This window comes from Gobius niger (assembly GCF_951799975.1).
Source record: "Gobius niger genome assembly, chromosome: 9".
Taxonomy (NCBI): domain Eukaryota; kingdom Metazoa; phylum Chordata; class Actinopteri; order Gobiiformes; family Gobiidae; genus Gobius; species Gobius niger.
Genome location: NC_136860.1, coordinates 11723740 through 11743226, shown reverse-complemented (window position 1 = coordinate 11743226; position 19487 = coordinate 11723740). Strand labels below are relative to the sequence as shown.

The window sequence follows — 19487 nt, the reverse complement described above, 5'->3', positions numbered from 1 at the left end:
AGGTTATGCGAGTGGTGTTATAATATAGCAACAGCATGACAGTTAGCATTCTATCACTGCAACAGCAATCAACTGGATCATGTGAACCGGGAAGCTTGTTTTCACAAGATGTGCCGTTCCCAGTTGGTTTGTGTTTATGTGCATTTTTATGTCAGAAAGTGTTTGATGTCAGCAAATAAAAACGGTCTTTTGCCACTCATTAGCATTTAGCCGAGTTAAACATTTGTTTGTAGGGTTTTATCAAATATCACGTCAATTTTCTTTTTGCTAGCATTAATGCTGGGCATTTCTCTTGGAATTATGTTACTCTGAAAACAATAACAGCTCACACTGAACTCAATGAAGTAGCAGAGTTTAACCAAAAAGCTCACATTAGACAATAAATGAACAATTCAGATAATTTCCGCAGTTAGGAGCGGAAGTCAGGAAGCTTGTTTTGAGTTCCACCGTTGTTTTACCCAGTTGAGCGAGCCGAGCGTGGCATTAAAGTGATAGTCTGGAAGTCTAAATGTATTACAAAATATATAAAATGTGCAAAATCCACCACCTGGTCTTGCATTTTGATGTAAAGTAAGTAATAATATATATACACTGTATCATTTTTTTATTAAGTCCCTTCTTCCCGGATCTCAGCGACTAATCGAGTCTAGCATCCTCCTATGTTGACCAATGAGACAAGCCTCTATTTTGCAAAACGGATTTTCTTCTGATTGCATTCCGAACCTCACAATTCTTCCCAGCACATTTCAAGCCTTTCAGGAGCCAACACAGCACAGCAATGTTTGCCTGCATCATGCTTTTTGTTTTCTCTTTTGCACAAATGTCTTCAAGAGGCTTTAGAGGATTTAACTTAAGAAACGTCTCCAACGTCTCCCTTTAAGAGCGTATGATAAGCACTTATACAGTATAGGCCTCATGGGGAAACCACCTCATATCCTACATGCACGTACACAAACGGTCCAGAACATGTTTTGGGGCCAATGACCTTTGGAAAGTGACCTGTCATCTTCAGTATGCGCTGGATGTGGACGCGGGGCTGTCCTCTGACCAAAATAACAGAGGGGATTAGCACACACAAGCACAAAGGGAATCCTCTGCACCACCTCCCTCACACAAGCCTGAAGAGGACGCGTATTTACACACTGGGGTTTAGCAATCATTAGACTCCTCATTTCACCAGAACATACTTTTGTAGACACAACTGTATAGATTTTGCTCGTTTCCAGTGAGGGGAATTAAATGTTCCTTAACTGTGCAAACATACTGTATACGTTCTGGATTGAGCTTTGTTCATGGTTAGGTGTGTCTATAGCTGTAGGATTTGTTTCAGATGGATAGCTGTAGTATTGTATAAGAAGAATGGGGAGAGGCTGACACACTCAGAGGAAACCCACACAGAAACAGGGAGAACACGCAAACTCCACCCAGTAAAGCCCCACATAATCCAGGAATCAAAAACCCAGTATGTTCATGCTGTGAGCCAGACGTGCTCCACAAACAGATCACAGGGAATGGCGGAAGATCATTGGACCCTCCCAAAGACATTAATGGAAATTACTAGTGGTGGGGACTCAATATTAACTGTAATAATTGATCACAATAAACCAGGGGTGTCAAACATACAGCCCGTCCAGCCCCTGCCCTGTAGAGCATAAATTCCAGAGTATGTAAAAAAAAGAGTCTAGCCCATTCCTGTGCGGAGTTATAAACCAGAATGCTGATTCCAGCCACTAGGGGGCATTAAACAACAACAAAAAAGGAAACAGTTCCACACTTGTCCAGCAGAGGGCAATGACATAATAAGAGCTCAGGATATGAACAACACATTATATAGCCACGTGGTAAATGGACAGTCTGCCCCAGGGCGGCTGTGACTTCAATAACAGCTTACCACCACCGAGAGTGGAGTGAATGAATAATGACTATGTAGTACTTTGAGGAACTTGTGACACAGGCTTGTAAAGTGCAAAATAAGTGTAAGCCGTTGTTATTAATGAAGCTACTGTCAAGTTGGGGCTTTGACCAAATCACAGCTTATTATAATTAATTTATTGGAAAAATGTTATCTATTATATGCGGCCCGCGACCAGAGTTTGACAGCCCTGTTTCAAACTAAAAACAACACTTCGAATTCAAAAACCCTTTTGCTTGTGTTTTTGCTCTTGTTTTGTAATCTAATGATAAAAACAATACAATTTTAATGACAAAAAAACAAGTCGGCCAAATGAAGTGTCTTTATCGTCCATCGCTGTTGTGAGTGTGTACGTCAGATTTCCGGTCGTACCAGAAACGCACGAACAGAAAGGTTCCACCTCGGGACTTTTTGAACATTATGAATTAATCAAAATTAACGCGCTAAACTCCCAGCCTTAGAAACAACCCATCCATCTGTAAATCAGAAAACATTCACCAAATTGACTTTTTTTATATTGGCTTGTTGCATGTTGTGGCTATGCCAGTTCCGCTAACCTGAAGTTGTTGAGCGCTCGTAATTCATGTCTGTATTTATTTCTATGAAGATTAGCTTTGACCCGTATGAATAATAATATTTTCTACAGATTCTGTGGTGGACAGTGAGTTCCTGAAAGATCACTTACTTCATGTTAACAATGCGCTGAAAGATGTAAATATTACATTTTTAATTACCTGTTAGCCTTTAGGTTCAAGACAAATTATCCAACCTTTATAAACGGACTTCGAAGTATTTACATTCCACATCAAGTTCTGAACATGCAGAATGAATTTAGCGCATTTGAGCTAATCTCCATAAGAAATAAATACGTACTGGAAGTACAGGTGCTCACAACCACAACATCAGGTCAGAGAAGCTAGCATAGCCACATCGTGCAACAAGACAATTGTATGTTCCCATGAATATTTACAGTTTTAGTCCAGAATAATTCTAATCCTAATAAACCACCTTTTACACCTATAATGAAAATCTAGAGGTTGATCTCTGTGCCTTGCTGTCTTTAAATTTAGTTTGTGAACCCAGCACCATTGAGCACCCCTGCTATAAGCCTTCTGTGCTAATCCTTTTGCACCATGCCACTAGAGAGGTGTTGATTCATTAAACTTAAGTCACCATTTCAACAACGAAGGTAACACATATGAGGTTTACATTTCTTGAATCAAACCATTTCATTTCAACTTGGTTTCAAAAAGGAGGTTGGATGTGTTAACAAACGTAACAAAGCGGACAGTAAGTAAGAAAATAGGCCTCTGGGACAGATAGAAAAGCCCTTGTAACTGATAGTTAACCAGTGAACTAGTCACCAAAACCTTAATAACATGAACTATCTTCTTCTAAATCAGTGGTACAGTATATCCGTGGAACTGGATCTGGTTTAGTCCTGATTGGGTCTTCATCTTGGCCTGGTGCTTTGGAAGGTCATAGTTTTTTTTGAAGCGGTACTTGAATGTCGAATACTATGAGGTGATACTTGGTATGAATAGTTTAAGAAGCCCTGAGCTGAATAATCATGATAAGATAATAATCATAAAATTCAACTGTTCGCCACTGACTTAGCTTGTTGGGAGAATGTTTGGTAAACTAACAAATGCCAACCGTGTTTACATGCTCGTGATAAAATCTAATCTTTGTCGCCCTATGGGAGTTGGCGGATTTAGGGCCTGCTGGCGTCCCTCTGGGGGGGGAGCTTCAGTCCGACCCATGTGTCCAACAAAACAACTCACTGGTCTGTGAATATGGGAAATGAGTGAATAGTTTATCCCAACGAATTTGGATTGGTGCAAGATGTGAGGGATCATAAGAAGAAAAAAAAGATAGGCATTGTTGGTGTGATAGCAGTTATGACGTTATACAGCATCAATCATGCTTTAGTGAGTATTATAAATATTCAGTTATTTAGATTGGTAAAAGAGCATGGATATTTGTTTGGAACAAGTAAACACACAACTCTCTTAAGATAAGAAATAGTCAAGTCAAGAAAATTCACCACCTGAGTTCGCATTGAATCATGGTAAATAAGTCACAGTTTGAAATCAAAGTCAAGCATGATTCTGTGGTGGAACTGATCTTTTCTTATCATTAATTATTATCATGGGCAATTAAATACCTGGATACAATCTATTTGGTAAAAACATTGAAGGTATTCTAAAGCTAATACAAGTTGAGCCTCGAATATATATACTGTATACGTATGTTGTGCCGATACAGTATGCCCAAACGTGTACAGACGACCCCAACTAGAGCCGGGAAATACTCTTTTTTTTCCCCACCTGCCTTTTAATCATTCATACAATTGTCCTGAGAGCATCAGACTGCAGATGGTCAGGTCAATAAAGGTGATTGACAAACAAACAAACAAACAAACAGCAGCCACTACTGTCACAAGAAACAGAGAGAAATATCCTTCTATGTCTCTGGTTAGTGTGAAGCATTACTTTTAAATAGTTATTGCTTCCCCTGAGGCGCTCATGTCATGATCATGGTTCGCATGTAGTTGGGATTAGGTCAATTCTTTACGTTGATGTCAGGAAAAGGGTTTGGGTCTGCAGTAGGGCTGGGTAATGACACATTTTTTTAAGATATCAGTACTTTAACAACACCGATACCCAAACGATACCTCTAGGAAAATGTTTGTCATCTTGAACAATTACTTGATTCTTTTACATTTGTATCATTTGTTTAAGATGAAACAACACAGTCATGTCCTTTAATGCTGTCCCTGGACACAACAGGTGTCAAAACTTGGTCTCAAAAGATATCACATTATAGTACCTAAACTTTTTCTTCAGTATCTGTTTATTGCTCAAATGTTTAATGTTCAAATCCAGGCTGAAAACAGTTCTATTTGCCCATGCACACTTGCCTTTTACTGTAATTGTACTGTAATTTACTGTAATTCATTTTATGTTGATGTTTTTATTGATTATATCTGTTTCCATGTCATTTTCTTTTCAACTGTGAAGCACTTTGAATTGCCTTGTGTATGAATTGTGCTCTACAAATGAAACTTGCCTTGCCCTGTTTAACGGTAAAGCCCTAGTTAGCCGTCTAATAAGCTCCAGTCTCGTGTGTCTGAAAACAACATAAACATATTGGTAACATTACGTAAATAATGGTAAGTAATAAGTAATGGCTGCTGTTTGTTTACTAAGGAACATGACAGTTGCATCTCTACTGGTTGTCCCTAAACTCTGTAGCTATTCACTGAGATGCCTGCAATCTCTACTGGGAACCAACAGATTAACTCACCATCGGGTCAAATATTGCAAGCCTTATTTTCATATAGTGCAGTGTTAATGTCCGGTGTTGTTTTGAATCCGCCCCAAAACACTTCTGTCCCTAAATAAATGCGGAGGAGGCGCAGCGAGGCAGCTCTGTGTAAAGCGATACGTCTGTCATACATCACATCCTGTCTCTCCATTGTTTCTGATGGGGGGGGCTCTAAATTTAGCCGGAGAACAGTGAGAAGGTGGGCAGCCGGCGGGTCGGACCCTGGCCTCCCCACGCCGCGCTCCCCCGGGGGCTCACACTTTATTAGGAAGAATGCGCGGCGTGTCCAATGCGAAAGTGTTAACTGCGGGCATTAAAGGTGGTGTTTATCGTCCCCTTCCAAGTAATCACACACACACTTTGAATACGCACGCGAGACTGCAAAAGTTTGTCCATGAAAGTTCAAACATATATAGAATGAATAAGTATTTAGCTTACTGTCGTGCTTATTGCTTCAATTAGAATCACATTCTCTACCCATACAATGGCTGTTGCATGTCTAAATTTATTTTATATCATTTTATCATTGTGTTTTGTGTGTGTGGCTTTCAGATACTAAATGAGTGAAATTGTTTACCAATTGTTTAGCAAACCAATGACTATGCAAAAGAATAAATGTTCTCATGAGCATAAGCCCCCTTTTCTGTCTTGTGTACTCCTTGAGTCCTTTATTTATACTCTGAGTACGCCCCCCTCCTCCCACCTCGAGTATTCTGCCAAATGTTCAACCAAATGATGATCTACTATCTCTGATTTATTAGCGATTTGTAGAGTGCTGTGTTCAAAATGAAGCTAAAATACCCTCAAATTCAAATCTTTTACTGAAACGCATCATTGCATTTGCTACAGTCCACCACACTGGCCGTTTTATTAATCATAACAATGCACATTTGGCACCAACGGCGTCTTGTTGCCATGATGTTGCTATGCTCAGACATCGCTTGGGTCGGACCGTGAGGTGGTCCCTACCTATGACTTTCAGCATTTGCTTGTGTCATCTCTTACCTTCCTTGGCGAGCACGATGAACTTGGACGCCTTGATGACCTTCCCGTCCAGGGTCCAGGTGACCGTAGCATCCCCCGGTTCATTCAGCCGACACTGCAGCCTGAGCTTCTGTCCGTCCAGCACCGTCACGTCGCTCAACTTCTCCTTAAACTCCGGCCCTTTTCCCCCTGCACCTCCGCCGCCTCCTGCAGCTGGCTTCTTCTCATGGTGTCCCCCGTCTACGCAATTGTTCACCGCCACTTTGCTGTCTTTTTCCTTTTCCGCCGCTTGGACCGCCGGCGTCTCCCCGTTCTTCTCCGGCGCCTTCTTCTTATTGGCCAGAACCGATCGGAAATCTGTGGCGTTTTTATTGTCGGCCGCTTTGGGAGACGCCGCGGCGGAACCCTTTTTCCCTAGCACGGCCCTGAAATCCACCTGCGGCGCGGAATTCGCCTTGCGGTCGTCCTCCAGTTTGGCCTTGACTCCTTTGAGGTTCGCCTTAAAATCCATGGCGTCGTCTTGGCCGGCCACCGAGTTGTTGTTATTATTGCTATTGGGACTGCTTCGGCGACCCAGCAGCGAGCGAAAGTCTAACTGCTGCGCCTCCCTTTGCCGGATCTCGTCCTCGCCGCGCTCCCTCGTCTGCACGGACCTCTTCAGGAGACCTCTCGGAGCGGTTGGATCTTCCTCCTTTTGGGAGTTTTCCTCACTTTGCTGCTCGGACTCCCGCTTGGAGAGACTGTTGCTGCTGTTGTTGCTGCTGCTGCTGCTGCTGCTGCTCCTCTCCTCCTCTCCACTGGCTGCGGGGCTGGGACGGGATCAAAAAAAGATGAAAAAGAAGAGATGGGATGGGGAGGGGGAAAGAGAGCGAGAGACAGAGAGAGAGAGAGCGAGAGAAACAGTAAACAGAGCTTGGTTTAAAAGCCACCCCTGGAAGTGGACAGCCAGGGCCAGTAAAGCTCACAGGCTCGGCCCACTTTAGCATTAGCAGCTGGGGAGGAGATGGGGGAAAGGAGAGCGGGAGGGGAGGGGAGGGGGGGAGGCGAGCGAGAGAGAGCGGGACCTCGACTCTAAATGTTACATCACAAATGACTCGTCTGTCCATATAAAGGCATGCACCCTGTCTGTTCTCAACGCATAAACAGTGAGCCTCCAAGTTCATGCAATTCCCACTGGTCTCAGGAACTTTGAGAGACTGGGAACTTTAGCCATAAAGCGCAAAGGGGATGTTGGCATGAATGAAAAGAACTCAAAATATGATAAATTCTTTACTTGGAATGACATGTTAGATGTTCCAGCTAGTTTGCCTTTTTCATCGGGTTAACCATGATGCATTTGGAATACAAATGCAATGCACTTATAAATAACTGGCATTTTCATGAAAGGATGCGGTCCAATTCTTCCTTTTGTTCATTAAATGTATGTGTGTAGGTTATTATTTTGCAAACATATGACCGTGTAACATCAATATCCATTACAGTATTGTTTATGCTGATATTCACAATTCCAACAAACTATTTACAGGATGCAGTTGTTCATGTTTACATTTTGCTTTTGGTGATTAATCTATCAAATAAATGAGCAAAATGAGCTCCAAAAGCTAAAGCCAGTTTTCAGTGAAGATAAAAGGACTCTGATCTAGATACTCCACCAAAATATCTTCACATTGTCCACACGTGATAGATTTCTGGAGGTTCTGAGTGAGGCAAACAGTTTTCAAATTTAGTGAGAATAAGTCTGTGCGCCCTCAACTTACATTTTATAGCACTGATTTGCCTACCTTTAAGTATTTTAGCCTATAGCAGCCTTGTTGTCAGAAATATCTTATTTATATGTATTAAGGATAAATACAGTAAGATCAGCATTCTGAATAATCAGTCTGAACGCAAACTTTTTTTCCTTTTCTGCATTTTGTCTCGATTTCTTCCCTGAGAAAAGAAAGTGATCTGGCCCGAATGTCTTTCCAGAGCAGCGTAAACAACAATGGGAGCGTCCAGCTGGGAGGCAGGGAGGAAATGCGGCTCTGATTGGTTTGGGTGATATGGAGGGATTAGAGGAGCTTTAGGGAATTTCTGGATATAGGACAGACGGATGGATGGCTGGATGGATGGGCGAGAACAAGAGGGGGTGGGCTGGTCACACGAGGGGAGGAAGAAGTGCAATATTTAGATACATTTCACTATTTGTTTTGTTTGGAAAAAAAACAAATAGCCATGATAGGGAGGTTTTTTTGACATGGAAGAAAATCGTTGCTTCCATACAGCAAACTCGCCGATCCTTGGCACATTTGCAGCCATAGTTACTCTGTGGCTTTGGCAGTTACTACGTTCAGATGGCAATGTGGGTGAAATGTCCTGGTGCAGACTTGCAATGTGCCCCTTCTGAACAGGGATTGGATCTGCTGAGCCACTGTCGCCTTCCATGTAACCGTTACTTTAGATAAAAAAAAATCCTCCTGTTTGGGTGCTGTGCTGCTTTTCGAGCGGAGTTTGGACTTAAGTCTTGTTTCCTGAACACAGCCGACAACAGACAACAATTTGTTTTGCTTTGAACGAGACAAACTCAAAATAATGCAATGAGTTCCAGTTCTTTTTATTTCTGACATGAATAGTTAGACGTTTTCAGCTGTCAGCATATTACAAAAAAGTAATGATAATTATAATCTAATAACGAGTCTTGCACTTACTGCCCAATACTTTTGAAAGTAATATGTACTTAGACTTGATCATTGACGAGTGCTAGGATTTTAGAGAGTCATTATGGGTTCACTGCAGACTGTTCGTTTCTTTTTTGCAATAGGATCTGCTTTATGATTAAATAATCCTTTCAAGCACCCAAACAGAAAATGCAAACAAACAACTTTTACATCATGTGAAATGTAATTGTGAATTAATCAATATTACAATTATAATCAGGTCTGAGCATGTTTGTGACAGATAACCATTCTGAGAGATCTACAGTACAGTCCAAAACATAAAGCAACAAAGTGTTTTTAACGCTTGAATAGAGCATACTACACATTCCATAATGTGCCCCTTTAAAGAGTCTAATCTGATGAAGCAGATAATGAAATGGAGTGTGCAGCTGTGTCCTGATGTCCCTGTAGGCTGGTTATCATATTATCATATAGAGCACATGGAGCCAGTTTGTCACTTCTAATCCAAACAAACACAAGTGGGAATTATTCTCTATGACAGGAGTTCTGTAGCTCTCAACAACTAAAGGTTTTTTCATGAGGGAGCATCATGAAATCTCATAGTATGTCTCTGCTTGTTTACCACGTTCTCACAGTATTTAACACTTTCAGAACAAAGCCGATGAGTCCACATACCTGCGCTGTTCCGCCGTCCTCCGCGCTCTGCCCCTCTCACTCTCCCTCTCCTCAGTGACAGACAGGGATGCCACGGCGCTGCACTCTCCCACAGAGTTCCTGGGACCATAAACGCATCGTGTCAGAAGCACAGCCCGTCCCGTCCCTCGGCTCTTCCCACCTTGGGCGGCACCTGTTCCCCCTCATAGCTCCCCTCACCGCAGCCCTGTAGCCCCCTGCCCAGAGCGGGACAAACGGCGGGATTTGCACCGCATTCGCTTTCAGCACACCTGTTTGTCATAACACAGGCCAAGGTCACATGACGGAGGCCGCCCCGCTGCGCTGTCACAATGCGAGGTGTTTGTTGTTTATCAAATGTCGATGGCAAAGAAAGACGAGATTCCTGTTGGTTGTTTTGAGATTCTGGAATGTGCTCACGTCCCTCTGTCAGATGAGCCCAATATGCCCTTTCTAACCATGAGGTAATTACTAAAACTTCAGCCATAAAAGGGATATTTCAGGATTTTTTGACATAGGGCCTCATTTCTTAGTTATCCAGAGTGTTGTTGATTTCTAGAGATATATTTATATATTTAAAGAGTTTAGTGGTGCTAGGCTAGTGCTAGGCTAGCGCATGTCTATGGCAACTAGTTGCCTGCATTAAAAACAGTCTGACCCAAGCACAGTGCACCTGAGGCAAATCACTTATAACACCAGACTACCCATATGTCGACAGAATACTGTTTGAAATACAACAGACCTTGCATCACATGAATTACCGCATTTTGAGGGACTATTTTCTAGCAGATCACTCCGCCGCCGCAGCATAGCTTACAACCAGGAAGCCGATGCTGCTCAAATACAAGTTATTTTAAATGCAAAATGGTTAAAATTATTCTATGGACACAGACATTTATAGCTGTAGTCTGGTGTTATAAGTGATTTGCCTCAGGTGCACTGTTCTTGGGTCAGACTGTTTTTAATGCAGGCTACTAGTTACCATAGACATGCGCTAGCCTAGCACTAGCCTAGCACGAGCCTAGCACCACTAAACTCTTCAAATATAAGGACTGCATGAATTAAAAAAAACATATCTCCAGAAATCAACAACACTGGATAACTAGGAAATGAGGCTCTATGTCAAAAATCCTGAAATATCCCTTTAAAGGCACACTGCTTAACATTTTTGACAATAATTTTGGCATCAGTGCAAAACATGCTCCTTATAACCGGCTTGACACAGAAAATGCTATTACTGCAGTGGGTGATCAAAGAATCGATCTGGATGAGGATCTAACCTATTTAAATCTCAAATTCTGCTGAGACGTACCCACTCTTGGTAAAGTTATGGTCATTAAAGAAATGCTTGTATTTCAATTCTATTTATGGGATGAAATTCTACGCGGGTGTGGCTTTAAGGTGAGACACTGCAGGTGAATAAGGGATAAATGTAGTCTTTAATCGAGAGTTATCAATTTGCAACTCCGCTGAAGATTACTGACATAAATACGAGTCCTTTTACGCAAATACCAAACATGCCATGTTTTTGTGAATGCATAGGGCATGGGAAACCTTGAGTGAGTTCCCGACAAAATCCGTTGCAAGTCAAGAAAACTTCAAAAAACAGTGAGTTTGGTCTATTTTTTTTCCCTTTGACATTAAAAATCAATGTTTTCACTTGACGTGTCTCAGCTTAAGCATTTTATAATTGCATATGATGTATGTGCATGGAATAAAAACTACTCTCTTTAGCACATTCAATGTTAGTTGGATCGCCCCATCCATTCAACACACTGGAGTGCTTCAGTAGTAGTAGAAGAAATGACCAAATTGGGGATGTAAACAGATGATTTAAGTGTATATGACTCACCTGAGGCTGACTAGATATTCTCCGGCGTGGTGCTTCTGGACTCTCCTGGGGAAAAAAAAACAAGAACATCTCAAATACCCCAGGATTTACAAAGTCGGGGTCAGGGTGGGGGGATGATTGCAGGATAAAATAAAAATGCTAGTTTTTAATATATTTTTGAGTGTAAAACAGCTTATCATTTGTGAAATCCATTCAAATATTAAAAATAAACTGTTTGAATACATACTAACTTGATATTAACGACAAAAATGAGATGCAAACGAGGATGAAAATGCAACAAAACGATCCCGAGTTGTTTACGTGTTCATTTTTGGGGTCCCAGCCAAAAAAGTTAGGGAACCCCTGAGCTATGGGACAACATCAGAAAAAGTTCCAAAATTAGGACTAAACCAGATCTAAAATAGGACTGAACCAAGTGTAACACTTTTTAGTTACATTTATTTGTCACACACGCATATACACATGCAATATAACGTGCAGTAACATTTTATAGGACTAAACCAGGTCTAAAGTAGACACTGTATACATTCTGAAGTTCGCCAGCTTGAAAACCACTGGTGATGGCAGAACAGCTCCACTGCTATGGTCTCTCTTGACTTGTTCCCATAAGTGATGACCATCTTGAATCTGTTAGTAAAGATATGTTTTATTAAAGATGACTTTGGAATACTTTACAGGTAATCCCATTGTATTTTATTTCTCTTTAATGTTTTTTCCCCAATAGAAAAGTCCTTTAAAAGGGATTTAGAGGAACAAGTACAGAGCAAAGCAAATCCATGATCAGTTCTTATCAGTCACACAAGGCAAACAGAATTACGTAATTGATTGCATGTCTGCATGCAAAGCTTAATTTCTTATAGTGGATGCTGCTCTATCATAGTGCTGAGCCATTTGCCGATCCAGCAAGCTCTACTATACTGCTTATTGTACAAACCAAGCAGCAAAAAAATAGGGATTAAGCCATAACTAATCAGATGCAATGTGACGCAAATGCTCCTGGATTTCAGAAAAATCCCCAAATAGATACTTTATCTCCAAAATCATGCATGTTTAGCATCCTGAGTCCATGTTTGTTTTTTGATATTGCAGCACAAACCTGATCAGGAGTGAGATGACGTCCTCCTTCTGCAGCAGCTCGAAGTCGCCCCCAGAGGTGAGAGGTCGCCCCAGCTCAGAGCGGCTCCAGCTGAACTGGGGGAAGGGGTTTCCGGAGATGGCACAGGACAGCAGCACGTGCTGCCCCACACTCGCACTCACCGCTTTGGGCTTGGTGATGAACCAGGGCTGCACTCCGTCCTGGGGCTCTGTGGACACGACATACTCAAGAGGTTTGCTCCATTTCACTGAGGCCGATGAAGGGGAATTTAAGTGGAAGGCTTTTAAATGAGTCCAAACTCAACAAATACAGTGTTTATGGTTGATAAAGATAATTGAAATTCCATACAATTTGACATTTTTCAGAAATGTCTGTGGACTCAAGCAACAATAAACAATATACTGAAGGACAAAACACTTTTTCCACTAATAGAAAGCAAAAAAGGTTTTAAATCAGGTATAGCCTTTAATACGTATCACAATAGCGTTATGGTGCAGAAATGTGACTTGACTTCATGTTTAGGCTCGATAGAGCTCCAAAGTCTTATATATAAATTAGGGTTTAATGATCGACAGGAGGCTTCAGAAAGTGACTGAGCACAACTAGCAAAAAAAATTAAAACATTTTTTTTTTCATAAATAATAGGAAAAAAACCACGGCCATACCACCTTCTGAATGTGATCTTGTCAGACCACAGAAGCTAAGCAGGGTGGGCCTGGTTAGCACCTGGATGAAAAATCCTTAAAAGGTCTGAAGTTGTGACTTGGACTTTGCTTCGAGTGATAATGATTCGCCTCGAAATGTATTTTAATAAAGTGGATTAGGATTGTAACACAAATGACCAAACACACTTCTGTATCTGCGCTCACACATGACCTGAAAGACAAAGCACTTGTATTAACTGCATACAGCCACAAAGAGCTACTTATGCATCAAAAAGGCTTGTCTAATTATCCTATTTCAACAAAAAATATCAACATTTTGTCCGTATACTGCACTTTATGAACCTAAAAGTTTGCAGATTCTGACCAAAATGTTCTTGATGACTTCATGTTCATGTGACTTTTCAAGATTGAGATGCCTTTTCTTTATAATTATGCATTGTAAATGGGACTTTTTGGATTGAATTGGATTGGTTACCCTCCACAGTGAGCCGGGCCTGTGTGTGGGCCTCTCCGTGCTGGTTCCAGGCCCTGCAGCTGTAGGAGCCCGTGTCCTCGGGGAACACCTCCTGGATGAGCAGCGTGCAGCGGTTCTTCTCCCTGAGCAGCTGGAAGTCCTCCGTCTCCGTCACCTCCTGCCCGTCATGGAGCCACAGCACCTCCGGAGGGGGCTGTCCTGGACACCCAAAACACAACACATTATAATAACAGTCATTACTGTGTTAAGGCTCTCTACGGAGATTTCCTGCCTCTTATATGAAAACTGCTAACCTGTAGTTTAGCCCAGTGATTTCAAACCTCTTTGCTCTCAGTGACCCAGATAGTGGACATACTGTATTTTCAGGAAACTTGGGAGTAAATTATATTCTTTTCAAGAATTATGAAATATTTCAAGTATATATCCAAACAGGAATATTTCAGCACTTAGGAAATCCCTCAACCAGTGACCTGCCATCCACCACCTGTAAGTTGTGTTTTACTCACCATCTGATTTCAGAAACTATGGGATGTAAACAAAAGCACGGGGGTAAACCAGGCTGTTTGAGGAAAGGCCCAGTAGAGAATATTAACACTAAAACACTGTCAAAATCGAATATTAAATTATTGAGACACAAATATGTGATTTTACATTGATTCATGATTATTTCTAACACGTGACCAGCTTAAAAAAAAGGTTTCTACTTAAACTTAGACTCACCTACTTAAGTTCCTTTTTGTCTCGGGGTAATTATGCTAAGAATTTAAAGCATGCACTGTCCAATCATTGACATTCACGCGTGCATTAGCCATAAAGGTCAGACAGGAAATGGCGGTGGTCTGTGTCAAGTACTTGATCACCTGATAACAACAAAACAAGATAATTGTATTACATTTATAGACAGGTTACTTAAATATCTCAACCTTTACAGAATGATACGGTCTAGTTCCATGTGCACAAATGCTCTATATGCTTTAGGTTTAGATTAGCTGGACATACACGCCTGCAGTCTTTATTTAGCAGCACTGGAAGTTAAATCTCCTTCTTGTCTAAATTTCCCTGCATGACTTGCGTAGGCCTGGAGGAGCCGTGTTGTGAGAAGACCAGGGAACTGCTGGTGTGTGCAGACCAGACAGACAGTACCGCTCCGAGCCTCCACAGCTTATATGGAGAAGAAGCCTCTGTGGAAAAATGATTATGTAACAAATACAAAAGCACTGGGTGATGAGGAGGAGGAGGAGGAGGAGGTTGGGATAGCTCAACTGTTCAAATGCACTTAAGAAAGAAGCTGAAATTCATCCTGGAACACACACACATCTCTGACATCAAAACCTGCACCAGAGTTTGTGCACTCATTCAGTCACTCTCTACAAAATGTAAAGTTAAAGGCTGCAGAATGCATTGAAGAGTCTTAATTTAAGCTAAACCTGAGGAGATAAAAAAACAAATACAGAAAAAGGAAAAAAAAAAAGGAATTTAATCTGTCCTGGTCTAAACTCCCACACTCTTGAGATCTGACCGGAAATACCACACACACACACACACACAACTCAGCTATCAATCTTAGTGAGGACACTCAGTTACCATGTGATAAAGATTCACTGAAAGCCATATCCTTTTGCTCGGTTTTACCAGTGAAACGATCGCATCTTTATTGCTATCTTACACGCTGGTCTAAAACAACTGAAACTAAATATCCAGTACTTCCCACTTCTTCTGCTCCCCTTCGCTGTGCAGCTGTTTCAGTAAAGAGAGTGAGGGATAGAGAATAAAATAGGCCGTGTGCAGCTGCAGCTGTAGCCATGGCGAGTGTTTTAAATTCACAATGAAAGGATTGAAGCTTAGCAAGAGATTGAGAGGTGCTGAAAGCTTTTTCCTGGATAAGTAGGGCCTTCGGAAGAGCTTTTTTTTCTTAACTCCCACCTGAACCAAGCACATTTTCTTCTGTTTTTATCCTCGTTTTCGTAATGCCGAACTGAACAAAAAAATGACAAAAACATGACGAAAATGCAACAAAAAAGCCACAAAAGAGTGACAAAAATGCTATGAAAACTGATGAAAACATGACCAAAAGGAATGGAAAAAAACGATGAAAAAGAATGAAGAACACTAGAAAAAACCTACAAAAACACATAGGAAAAAAGGCAATAAAAAAGAGACGAAAATATGACAAAAAACGTTTTCAAATGTGATAAAAATGCAGCGGAAACGTGACAAAAAAGTTAGCATCAATTGTGCAGGTCTTAGCTTTCAAATGAGGCATTAAACTGCAATGCACTTGGTTAAAGGAGGAGCTTTTTGGTGGCTGTCGCTGTGCTGCAAAGAAGATCGACTGGAGAAGACCAAACGATTACTCAAAGATGCGCGAATGTGTCGTGTGTTGAGAGAACAACACTGTAACATGGTAAAAATCTCTAAAAAAATCAATTAAAATAATGAAAACAAATGCTTGTACCTGCCAGCTCCACAGTCATGGAGACTCTGCTGCCGTCCATCACCTTCAGGTCAGTCAGGCCCTTTGCAAAACGAGGAGCTTCCCCCACCCCTCGAGACCTGCGGCCCTCACTCCGGCCTGGGCCACACAAACAAGAAACAGGAGGTTTTTAGTTTTCTCTTTGCTTTGCTACACACATGGAGTATTAAATGATAGTTCTGAAGATATGGAATTACTACAAAAAATTCATTCATTAGAGTGGATCTCTCCTTTAATATGACTCTCCTTGAGGTTTTTCTTTCTCCCACGGTTTCACTTTTTGTTTCCGCAGAAGGGTCTATGGATTGGGATGCTCTGGCATAATAACCATTTTGCTTATTTTATTGTTGTTTTGTACAAGTTTATTTGGTCTGGACGATGCACGTTAATGTTGTTGTCTTTAGGCTTTCTTTTTCGTCCACATCTCCTAACAATTTGCCGCTCTGTTGCTATAGCGATACTGCGTCCCATGTGAAGGTCAGTGAACACAGCGTCAGCCCTGTGTCACAGTTAGATAACAGAGGGATCCGGGCTTTATAAGGACCTCCGCTCTGGTCCGGAGCAGGAAATCCCCATCAGGAGGTTCCCACAGACGGAACCACTCGACCCTGACGACAGCCATGTCCGAGTGTCCTTCTGCGGACGCCGGGCAACAGGGGACAATGTCAGACTGAACTTCTGACTGAAAAACCATGGAAAATGTATTTTGTTGCCACACTTGGCGGAGATTCTGCTTCAACGCGTTTCCCTCCTTGTCGCCGCAAGCAGACGGTGTGATAAAACTAATCCAGGAGTTCTCTGTGAAAGACCCACTGCCGATGTGTCCGAAGAGTGCTTTAAAAAGCCACGACAACGCACAACATGTCCCATCTACGCAATCGCAAACCAGCGCCACGTGATCAAATTCTTTTCCCAGAGGTCAGTACGTTCACATCGGCTGGACACTGAGAGACAACTTCCTGTCATGAAATCAAAATGTGTCTGAATCTGAGGCCACGAAATGACGACGGAGGGCATAGACATGATTGAAAATATACAGGAAAATGTCTCCAATAAATAAATAATAAAAAAACATTAATACCAGCTGTAAAATAGTTCAAGTTGCACGGCAAACATTGAGCTATTTGCATAAACAGACAAGTACAGGACAGAAAAAGACTGTACGATTTTCTCCCCAAAAATGTTATTATGGGGGTTTTGTGTTTGTATAATTGTGTGTATGTTGTTGGTCAAACTGAACTGCTGAAAAGGTCAAACTGTGGTAGCTAAGTGTAATTTGTGAGCAGTGGGGACACCTAAAACAGGCCATGTGTTAACCTCTTAACCCCCACCTGAACTGAGCGCATTTTCTCCAGTTTGGCATTACCCAAATCTAAAAGCTTCTTGGGGGGAGAAAAAAAAGGGTCAAAATGCAACAAAAAAGCAATGAAAAGGTGGAGAAAAAATGTGATGAAGTGACAAGAAAAAGCAAAGAATGAGCAACAAAAGAGGAAAAGACAAAAAAGCATCAAAAAAGCTATGGGGGAAAAAGATCAGTTTAGATGAGTTTTGTAGGTCTTAGCTTTCAAATGAGGCGTTACATTGGCCTATGGGCTGGAAGCTCCAGTCTAGAAGCTTCTAGATTTTTTAATAACTGAACTGGACTAAAATGGCAGAGGTCAAGAGGTTAAAAATATTAGAACTCATTGTAGTTTACAATGATGAACCATTGAAAATGTAATCGTCCAGGGTTTAACGTAGTGTCCATAACGGGACGTTTAAGGGCAACACCACATAACATGCAGTCTGTGTCTCATTTCAGTTTGTTGTATTATTTCGCAATAGAGGTAATTGACAAAAAAATAAGTACGGTGCAGGGCATAATCAAAAACATCTGTTAAAGGTTCATTATGCACAACTTTTAATGTGGAAAAAAACAAAACTTTTTTTTTTTTTTACCTCAGTGGCTGCATGGGTGGTTATCATGGCACTTTTACTTTCTATCATGGTGGTCTCTACAACTTTCCAGAATCAATTGTTTTGTAGTTGAGTGAGAGGGTCCGTCAGCAGTGAAAACCTACCGGAAACTCAAAAAACAATTGATCATAGAGGCCGCAGTGATCGAAAATAAAGGCGAAATATATGCTGCCGTGTCACTGACAGGTCAACATTTTTTTATTTTTAGATTCAAAGTTGCATAATGCACCTTTAACATTCTATACACAGAATGTGAAAGTGCCCATGCTTATGTATAGACTTCCAGAAATTTGGATATCGATTCCATAGTATCAATACCAAACGGCTACTTTTAGTATTATGATAGTACTGACACCAGATAAAAAAGCATCTGTACTAATTTGCATGTGTAAAAAATAAGGCGTGGCAACAATTATAAACTTCGGCGTTCACCCCACAGCAGCAGAGTGTTGAATTGAGTCAACCATATCATTCAACTTTAGGCTCTGTTCTGTCATGAAAGTGTTCATTTGAAACTCTGCTTTGTTATTTAATTTCACATTGACATTTAATTAACCAGTGAAAGGAACATCATTTTAATTTACACAAATCGGTTGCTGGGGGAACTGCATTACGGCCCGGGACGAGAACCGGCTGGATAAACTAGTCAGGAAGTGCGTGTCAGTGATGGGGAGGGGGGGGGTGAACTCTGTGGCAGAACTGGTGGAGGGCAGGAGGAGGAGTATGATGAAGGCTATGCTCGGTAACAGTTTGCACCTTTGCACGACACTGTGGTCGCTCAGCAAAGCCGCCGCAGAGACATGAGATCCAATACGGAAAGGTTCAAGAGGTCGTTTATCCTGGCCGCTGTAAGACTGTACAACCAATCTGGCAAATGCGCAAAATGATTTATTAATTACTGTAGGTAGACAGATAGATGGATACATTGATTGAAAGGCATTCACCCATATGAAATTACCAGTATCGGTATCGACAAAAAATGACCCAAAAATCGGTATTGTATGGTATATTTTTGGAAAAAGTGGCATCGCCCATTGTCATGTAAGTTGTGTTTCACTCACATCGAGCTCATATTTTCAAAAACTAGAAGGTCTTGGCTTTCAAATCACACTGGGCAGGCTGTAATACACTTTGGGATATGGATATGCATAATTGAAGAAAACAACTCTCATCCCTAAACCTGAGATAGCAGACAACAGGTTAATCTGCATGCACATTTTTTGACATTTGGATGGTGGCTGACCCGTCTACAAGTGAAATGTGTCAAGTCTTCTACCAAATGTTCATGAATTTGCAAATCTACTCTGACAGCGGTTTTGCGTGTAGTTCGCGTGCATGTTTTCATTTGCGTTCAAACGACTCCCTCACTTCGGGCTCAAAGTTGTGTGTTCAGGGTCAGTGCCGTTTAGTCGAGA

General features: G+C 41.4%; 1 protein-coding gene across 1 annotated transcript in view; it reads right to left on the bottom strand.

Annotated features, from left to right (window-relative positions):
- The window catches only part of mylka (myosin, light chain kinase a), a 72151-nt gene that overhangs the window by 27381 nt on the left and 25283 nt on the right, over nucleotides 1–19487 (bottom strand). Inside the window, exons 12-17 of the mRNA XM_079562821.1 lie at nucleotides 16099–16215; nucleotides 13644–13841; nucleotides 12504–12711; nucleotides 11408–11452; nucleotides 9559–9657; nucleotides 6248–7035 (exon numbers count right to left, since the gene is read on the bottom strand). Of these exons, the coding sequence (XP_079418947.1) occupies nucleotides 6248–7035; nucleotides 9559–9657; nucleotides 11408–11452; nucleotides 12504–12711; nucleotides 13644–13841; nucleotides 16099–16215 (1455 nt within the window). The remainder of the gene's footprint in view (nucleotides 1–6247; nucleotides 7036–9558; nucleotides 9658–11407; nucleotides 11453–12503; nucleotides 12712–13643; nucleotides 13842–16098; nucleotides 16216–19487) is intronic.